Source organism: Otolemur garnettii, unplaced genomic scaffold (assembly GCF_000181295.1).
Source record: "Otolemur garnettii isolate 467f Iridium unplaced genomic scaffold, OtoGar3 scaffold00012, whole genome shotgun sequence".
NCBI classification, from domain to species: Eukaryota; Metazoa; Chordata; class Mammalia; order Primates; family Galagidae; genus Otolemur; species Otolemur garnettii.
The window spans coordinates 24,698,941-24,708,368 of NW_003852407.1; the positions used below are offsets into that span (position 1 = coordinate 24,698,941).

A 9,428-nucleotide genomic window follows, 5' to 3' on the forward strand; every position below is an offset into this window, starting at 1 on the left:
GCCTGTGGTCCCAGCTACTTGGGAGGTGGAGGCAGGAGACTCGCTTGAGCCCAGGCATTGGGAGGTTGCTGTGAGCTGTTGAGCCACGGCACTCTACCGTGGCTAAAAAAAAAAAAAAAAAAAAAAAAAAGTATAGCTCACTCCTTCCTTGATGGCTAATGAAAAGGGCAAATACCTTCATTTCCCTTATTGTAGATCAGAGGTTCTCAACCTGTGGGTGGCGACCCACAGGAACTGCATTAAAGGGCATTAGGAAGACTGAGAACCGCTGTCGTAGATACTCTCTGAGGAAGGACAGCTCTTAGGAAGGACAGGTCTCCTAAAATTCAAGTCAGTATTTTAGAGAACAACTCAACTGAGCAAAAGCTATCAAAGATTATTCTTGGTGGGCAGCGCCTATGGCTCAGTAGGTAGGGTACCCGCCCCATATACGGAGGGTGGAGGGTTTGAACCCAGCCCCAGCCAAACTGCAACAAAAAAACAGCTGGGCACTGTCACGGGCGCCTGTAGTCCCAGCTACTTGAGAGACTGGGGCAAGAGAATCACCTAAGCCCAGGAGTAGGAGGTTGCTGTGAGCTGTGTGACACCATAGCACTCTACCAAGGGCAATAAAGTGAGACCCTGTCTCTAAAAAAAGAGAAAGATTATTCTTGGTGTTCAATATTTATGTCTTCATTTTTAACTAAAACTCATAGTAGTAGCCTTTAATCAAGCCTTTAATCAAGACCTCAAAAACATTAATAGATAACCTTACAGATCACACAAGCTCTCAAATGCAAAGTTCAACAGAAGGACTGCTTGATGCTAAGAATATAATTTTTAAAAACAAAATATATAAAAAAATAAAAATTAATGAAAACAGAAACTAAATGATTAGATAGAATCAGAAGAGCTAGCCAACTGCCATATTACCTAACTGCCTGGACGAACACAGGGCCAAATTTATTTCAATAGCTATGACACTGATAGTATGGGAAACCCAAAAATGTGTTTCTTTTTCATGCTTTAGGCAAGTAAGATATATGGGGAAAAAAATACAGACACTGAAAGTATAAAAGGCAACAGCACAGCTGTCCCTCATAACAAATGATCCTAAACTATGAAGTGGTATTATCTATGTCCTGATTTTGCCCCATAACTTCTGGAAATCACAAGGGTAACCCCTGAGACCAAAACAAAAGAGCGGAGAGGCAAATGAATTACATTCTGAAGTTTACACATACTGTACAATAAAAAATACACTATTTATGAAAATAGCTAATGCCACCAAATAGGAATGTTTGAACAAATCCAAAGAAATAATAAAAATAAAGTACTTTATACCAGGTTTTAAATTCAGCAGAGTAATAGTCTGTTTAGATTTCATAATGAAAGCATACATAGGAATAAAAATAAAACCCTAACAATAGAAACTTCTATAATAGTAAAAATCTAAACTGAATTTTAGATATACTTTATAAAGCTAAATTGACCAAACTCTAAAATTTTCAATGTTTGTAATTTCTCCTGAATTATTGCTAAAAATATCAAATTTTCTGGGATAGCAGGGCTAAACCCTAAAATATGCAAAACAAACAAAAACACTAAACATACAGGTTAATCTTAAATCAAAGGAAACAAAAAACAAGTTACCAACCAACCAAACAAACAAAAAGAATGTCTTCTCCATATTGCATTAATTTGATTGTTAGAGTGTACTTTTTTTTCTCCTTTGGAGACAAGGTCTCACTCTGTCATTCAGGCTAGAGTGCAATAGTGTCATCATAACTCACTGTGACCACAAACATAGGGCTCAAGTGATCCTCCTGCTTTAGCCTCCTCAGTAACTAGAACTACACACTCCCCCCACACTTGCCTACTGTCCTTTTTTTATCCTTTGTAGACAAAAACCCTAAGGTCCTAGGATTACAAGGCATGTGCTACCATACCTAGAATGTACTTTTAATGACAAATTTAATTTTGCCTCCTCCAGCTGGTCTTTGAGTTTTAGGATAAAGTTCAAATACAAATTACTATTATGTATTACTGAATTCATATATTTCAAATTTCATTTTAAAAATATACCTTGCCTTTCTCATACCTAAATAATATGTTTTCTTATCAGTAATGAGCCTCATGATTTAGTAATTTATTTCTTGTACAATAATGCTTTATGGAGAGTTACAGTTAGTTTTTATATCCTTATATTTTTATAAACAAAAATCCTAAATACTTCAGGGTAGATCTTCTAATCTGGTATGCATTTTAATCATTGAAACTTATTCTTTTGCCCAGTTCCTACAGGTTTCACTACGAAGCTAATGTGTCAGCAGATACAGACCTTGTATTCTTTTTTCTCCCATCCACTATTTGTCTAATAACAAATAAAAGTGGGAAGTTAAAAAGAAAGCAAATGAATTCTTTGTCTCACTATGGACAGATGCACTGAACTCACATTTCCCAAAGGAGAAAGGAGAAATTTAAAAGCAAATAAAGGTCACAAAATATGTAACAAATGTTCAAGGAAACAAATGTATGAACTGCAAGGTCAGATGGCTTGCTCTGCAGAATTCTGGACGGTGTGGTAACAAAGGAAAATATTGAGAGCTAGATTCTAATCTAGGACACACAGCACCCACATCAGGCAAGTTTGCAGCTACATTAAACAAAAATGTGCCTGCTTGTTTGAAGTTAGAATTTGGCAATTAGTAATCTTATTTAAAACCTTTCACAAAGAGATGGTGAAATAGAAGGATGTTAGTACTTAGATATTTTAGGGAAAGTTATCAATGAAAATCTAAAAACATTCACAATTTGAAAGTGCTAGCATTGAAAATATGAAGTTACAACAAAGAAAATATGCTTATAATTCTTTTTCAGGCAAAAAACAGAGAAAGAGAAAAAAGACAGTCTTTAAGTTTAATAAGGTTTTCAAATAGATAGATAACCTGTCAGGTCAATAAGAACAGTATGCAGCAGAAACCATTTCAATGGATTGAGATGAGGCTAGAGGCAAAGCCAACTGCAGCCTTTTTTTTTAAGTACCAAATGAGAATGATAAAAGTGGAAGAAGTCAATAGAAAGAGTGAAAAGAAATTATCAGACATGTTTATAAGAGCCTGTCCAATTTAACACAACTTGCCTTTACACCTGGAATGCAAAGAAGTGAATAGCCTCTAAAACTTTATTGGAGAAAAGAAAACCACAGGAGAAATGATCAAGATCAAAACTCTAGTCCTTAACAGTTACAAGCAAATGTGGATTATAAGATTGTATATGAAGGGGATTCAGGTTCTGATTTAATATTTAGTATAACAAATATCATTGTTGAAACATTTCCCAGCATATATAAAACCTCTAACATCTCTAAATAGTTCTTTGGAGTTCTACATTTGTAAGATAGTACATAGTTACCTGGAAAGGGAAAGCAAAGAGGTCTAAATCAACCAGAAGTCATGTGTGCTAATTTTTTAAATTGAACAAAGAAAACGTCCCAGACAGCCAAATACCAAAAAAAAATCACAAATGAAAGCATTATAGTTTATGCTAGTGTGATAATAATTAGTGTATCACAAATGATAACATTATAAATTATCATACAAGTGAACACTTCAACTCTGTATTAAGATAGGGTCAATATTTATACAGCCAAACAAAATACAGTACCCCTATGTGTTTGATTATGAATTAGAGTCCCTTAGAACATTAAAGTTATTAAGAGCTCTAGGGGGCAGGAGGAAGACAAAAATGACAATATTTAATTTTCATGAAACATTTGCAACTAATACAGAGTGGCTCTGTTCTTGGAATGGGGCCAATGCATTTGATTCCTTTTTTGATCAAAGAGGATTTATGATAGGAAGCAACTAGAAGACTTTCAAAATATTTTGGAAAGAAATTATATTGAGTTCTTCTAATCTTGCTTGGAAAAAAGAAAAAAATGGAAGTGCAAGGGACAGAAAAAAATAGGTTTGCGACCACCTGTTCTCATCAAAAGGCACTTTTCCCCCCCACATTTTCTCACAATTTTCTTTGAAAAAAGATGTCTAGGTACCTATTCTTTCAGAGAATAATTAAATGACACAGTATTGAAAGAAAACTCAAAACAACACAATATCATCCCAATGAAAGCTGAAGGAAAAACTAATCTAAGATACAGATACTTATGAAGGTTTATGAAGGAGAAAAGGACAGGGTAACATCTTTAAGGTTAAAAGAAGAAGCTCTCTGCTACATATTTTCCAAAAAGGGAGTGCAATTAAAGTGAGATAAATGTCTAATCCATCTTTAATTAATTAAAATAAAGAGAGATACACAGGACTCAGGGCAACAATAGGCTGCCCAAATCCAAATAATCTATCATCAAACCAGGTTTGCTTAAACAGAATTTCAGGTATAGTTCTCACATTAATATTTTTAGATAAATTTTCCACCAGGAAGAAATAAGCATGAGGAATATTTTGTTATTGAAAATAAAACATTTCTGCTGCAAGCAGTGACTCATGCATGTAATCCCTAGCACTCTGAGAGGCTGAGATGGGAGGATCACTTGAGCTCAGGAGTTCAAGACCAGCCTCAGCAAGAGCAAGACCCTGTCTCTACTAAAAATAGAAAAATTAGCCAGGTGTAGTAGATGGCACCTGTAATCCTAACTACCTGGGAGGCTGAGGCAAGAGGATCACCTGAGCCCGAGTTTGAGGTTGCAGTAAGCAAGGATGTTGCCACTGCGCTCTATCGGAGGCAACAAAGAGACTGTCTTCACAAAAAAAAAAAAGAAAAAGAAAAAGAAAAAAGAAAAGGAAATGTTCCTGGTTTCAACCATTTTTAATGATCTCCCTTTTCCAGTCTTCCTTGTACCAATCCTGAAACCACTCATGTATTTTCTCTTTCTCTTGTTAATGAAAACACACCGCATTGATTGTAAGAATCTTACTAGATTTCCATTTGTTTTGCCTCAGCTCCTACATTAATCCAAACAATAAGGGCCTTTAAAACATTCATAAATAACCTGCTGCTGCTGGCACTTAGGAGCCAACTGCAGCAATGTTAAGCAACAACAAATTTCATACTTCAAGAGGCACAGTTAAGGAAAAAGGTTCCTCAGAAAATCACTCTTATTTAGCACAAAGATCCTTAAAAATTGCATGAAATCAGTCAAGTAACTATAGAAACCAATTTCTTCAGCTCCATATAACATGTCTCACACCTCAATTGTCTTTATTATCGTTTGCTGTCAGATCCTTAATCAGAAATGTGAACAGGCTTGATGATTTATTCAGGAGGGAAAAGAATCTGTAGGTCAAGTGAAAAATTTCACACACACAGCCATACACATGCCACATCTTCAACCTTAGGTACTTTCATTTCATTCTGTTCTCAGCAGCTCTGGGGGCAACTCCAGTGAGATCCAATATTAAGGCTCAATTAAAATAAGCTCCAATTAGTGGAGCTTTTTTCTCTGGGGCTAGAGAAGTCAGGAAATGGATATTGGGAAATGTAAAAAGTCAGCTACTGAGAGGAGGCTGCAGACATAAATGAACTTATTTGTTGATTTCTACAGTTGCTATGCAGAGGCCTCTGGGAGTAAAAGCTTAACCAGTCTAAGCTATAAACTAAAACCCCTGCAGCTAAACATGAACTGTGTGAAACAAGGGCTCCATTCCAGAACAGAAAACTGCTGGGCCCAGAAAATTAAAAGCCAGAGGCGTTTTCCATTTAAAACTAAATCCCAGTACCGCCTCCCAGCCAAAGAATTATAAGCAGTATCAGATTTACAAAACGAACAATTACCCTGGAAAAATGTAGCCTATTGTATAGTCCCAGATGCTAAATCTCAAAAGTTTCTTTTTTTTTTTCTTTTAATCCCACATTATATTCCTCCAAGTACACTGTTGTAGCTTACAAAGCCATTTCTAGACAGGCCTGAGCCTTGAAAATAAATTTTAAAAAGAGAGCACATAACTCATTGACCTCATTTGAAGTACTGCCCTTGCCTGTAGCAGTTCCTGTCCTTCCCCAAGGCCTCTGCAAATGGTATGCAACAGCAAAATAAACCCTGACCTAATTGCCAGGAGAGAGCTGCCAACCTTCCCTCAGACACAAAGACAAGCATGGCAACTTGAAAGTCCTACCTCTTTGGCTTTCTGCTTTAATCTCAGCTGTTCTGGATCTTCTTTATTGGAACGACTCTATCAAAGGAAAAGAAAATTTTAATAGAAATTACTAGCATCTAAACACCACAGTTGCCGTTAAATATTTAATAAATGACAATTTTCTCTTGTGATTGAATATCTTAGCTCCAGGGGAAAATGCCTCAATCCAGTCTGGCTGTGCTCCCACCCTGTCTCCCCCCCCTCATCATCTGGGCTGGCTGCTGCAGCTCTAGCCTAGAGGAAGCTTATAGTGAAAATGATGCTAACAATGTCAGTCAGGTCCAGTTGAGGCATGAGGTTGTTCTTATTGGAATACTGAAAACTAAAAAATGGATGGTACACATGAAGGGGAAAAAAAGAAGAACTGTTGGCTCAAATGAATGAAAACAACAAACACTGGCCGATCTTGACGCAAAGCCATTTCAGAAAAACATGGTATTTAAAGGACTATTAAGATCAAGAACCTGATAACTTTGAACCAAATCCTTCTTTTTAAAAGCATAATATCTAAATGTGTAAGTAGGAAATCTATCCCAGCATTTTAATTATAATATCATCTTTGGATGATAAGTACTTAATAAGATGCTGTGCAGAAGTACAGGTTCAATAAATCTTTACTGAATGTCACTTTCCATAGTATATGACCAGCATAAGAAGAGAACCATCAAAAAATAAAATAAATAAAATTTTTAGAAAGAGATTATCTATATATAAAGCTATGATGGAATAAAGGATCAGAATTTTATTTTTGACATCATGAATATTTGTTCACTGAAAAGTATACTGGGATAGATGTTGTCTTTTTTCTTATCCTAATAAAGTTATTTAACTGCTTATAAATCTGAATATTCATTCTATAAAGTGCAACCTTAACCTTACCTAAGTTAAAGACAGCTAGCAAAATAAAAGCTAGAGGTATTTCCATAAATACTAAGTTTACCTGATCTTTTACAGATTTACCAGTAGTTTTGTTAAAGGAAAAAAAGAGACAGTCTGTTTAGATTTGAGTGCCTTCTAATATAAACATCTTATTAAATACCTATACAACATTCTACCCAAAGATAGTAATTTTTTCTTCATTTTAACCCCAATTTAGGAAAACAATTTCTAATTTTACATACTAAGATAAATCCTAAGAAACTAAGAAATCCTTTGTGATTTCTCAGAGCTATAGCAGGAGATATATAGGAGATAATGAATATGCTTATGTATGTATTTATGTAAAACTATGCACACATGTACCTATGTATATATAGGTAGGTATGTATATATAATTTTTTACCCCAGTATAAAATGGGTACATGTGGTATCAAGACTTTTATCAGTTCATCGGTATTTACTGGTCATATACAGTACAGATTCTACTCTGTCTGCCACTGTTCTAGGTCAAAGTCCTTGCTCTCAGGTATCTTACATTTTAAGAAGCGAAAAATAATAATAAAATTTATAAAATTAATTGCATTTATAATACATGAAACATTTCTTTTTTTTCTTCTTTACAGACTCTCACTTTGTCGCCCTTATTAGAATGCTGTGGTGTCACAGCTCCCAGCAACCTCCAACTCCTGAGCTTAGGCAATTCTCTTGTCTCAGCCTCCCAAGTAGCTGGGACTACAGGCACCCACCACAATGCCTGGCTTTTTTTGTTTGCAGTTTGGCCAGGGCTGGGTTTGAACCTGCCACCCTCAGTATATGGGGCCAGTGCCCTGCCCACTGAGCCACAGTCGCTGCCCACATGAAACATTTCTGATGGGTAAAAAATATAAAACAAATAATTGCTGATACTAAGTGCTATCAAGAAAACAGAAGGACATGACAAAAATGAAGAAAGAGGAATGCAGTAAGTACTTTTCTAAAGGATGACAGGGAAAACATCTCTGAGAAGTGACATCTGAAGAGAGATCTGAATGACAAGAAAGAAGTATTCATACCAAATTTGGGGGAAGAACATTCCACAAAGAAACAGTAATTGCTAAAGTCTTAAAACAGGAACAAAGACAGGTGTATTTGAAAAAAGAAAGAAGGCCTATGGCCTATGTGGTTGAAGCATAGCGAGCAGTTGTAGTAGAGAAAGGCTGAGATCCTGTGTTACCTTGTAGGCCATGATAGGAAGTTGGAGGTTCAATTCTAGTTATAAAAAGCAAGCCACTGAAGGGTCTGAAGCATAGGAGTGAGATGCCACTGATGTGACATTTTTAAAAGATGGCTCTGACAGCAATGTATCACAGAAGGTGCACTGTAGGGATCAAGATCAAAGGCGCAGGCAGAGACCAATGAGGATACTGTTCTAAAACACCTACTGTGAATAAGAAAATCAAGGATGACGCTGAGGATGAAGCAACTGGGAGGATGTTAATTCCAACTATCTGAAAGGTAAAAAGTTGAGGAAGAACAGATATAGTGGAAGGGAACTCAATGTTCACTTCTAGATGCCTAATTCAAAGTCTAATATTCTAAGTCAGAACTGGCAGGAACCCCCCGATGAAAAGAACTTAGCTATCATTTCCATGTATTCCTGCCAAGACTACATGACCTCAGTCAATCATAGCAAATATCAGATGAACCCTCATTGAAGGTCACCCTACAGAAGGTAAGGTCTGTTCCTCTTGAAAGCTGTCAAGAGCATGAAACAAAGGCTAAGAAACTCTTACTGAAGAAACATGAAGAGATGACAACTGCATGAAATACATATTCCTAACTGGGAAAAAGAACTATGAAAGAAAAATAAACATGGTGTAGCCAGCAAGTGACATCAGAATGGGGTCTGTGCACTCAATGGTAGTGTTATATTGTTGGCTTCCTGACTTGGAGTGTTATATGTATGAAAGAATGTTCTTGTTTTTGAAAATAGCATACTACAAAATTTAGGGATGATGAGATATCATGCCCAAAAACTACTTTCAAAAAGGTTCAGGAAAAAACTAATTAGTGTTAATAGTTATACAACTTCATAATACTAAAAGTGAAGAAAGGAAGTGAAGAAGGGAGGAAGGGAGCGAGGAAAGGAGGAGACTAATGATTGTGTAGAAAAGATGGGTCAAAGGATGGAGATGGAAAGACAATGCAGTAAAATGTTAAAATTGAAGGAATTTGGGAAGGGGGCTAAGAGGTCTTTTGTGCAGTTCTGACAACTTTTCTCTAAGTATGAAATGATTTCAATTAGTTTTTTAAAAAACAATTGGCATGTGATTAGATACAAATACTCTACAAAAGAAGGCAATCAAGAATGCCATAAATTCTAATCAAGTCATCTGAAACAAAAATCAAGACTTTAGTGCTCAGCCCTTAAGAATTCTA

General features: G+C 36.0%; 1 protein-coding gene across 1 annotated transcript in view; it reads right to left on the minus strand.

Annotated features, from left to right (window-relative positions):
- The window catches only part of TAF4B (TATA-box binding protein associated factor 4b), a 106,472-nt gene that overhangs the window by 45,202 nt on the left and 51,842 nt on the right, over window positions 1-9,428 (minus strand). The window contains exon 11 of the mRNA XM_012802043.1: window positions 6,111-6,167. Within this exon, the coding sequence (XP_012657497.1) occupies window positions 6,111-6,167 (57 nt within the window). The remainder of the gene's footprint in view (window positions 1-6,110; window positions 6,168-9,428) is intronic.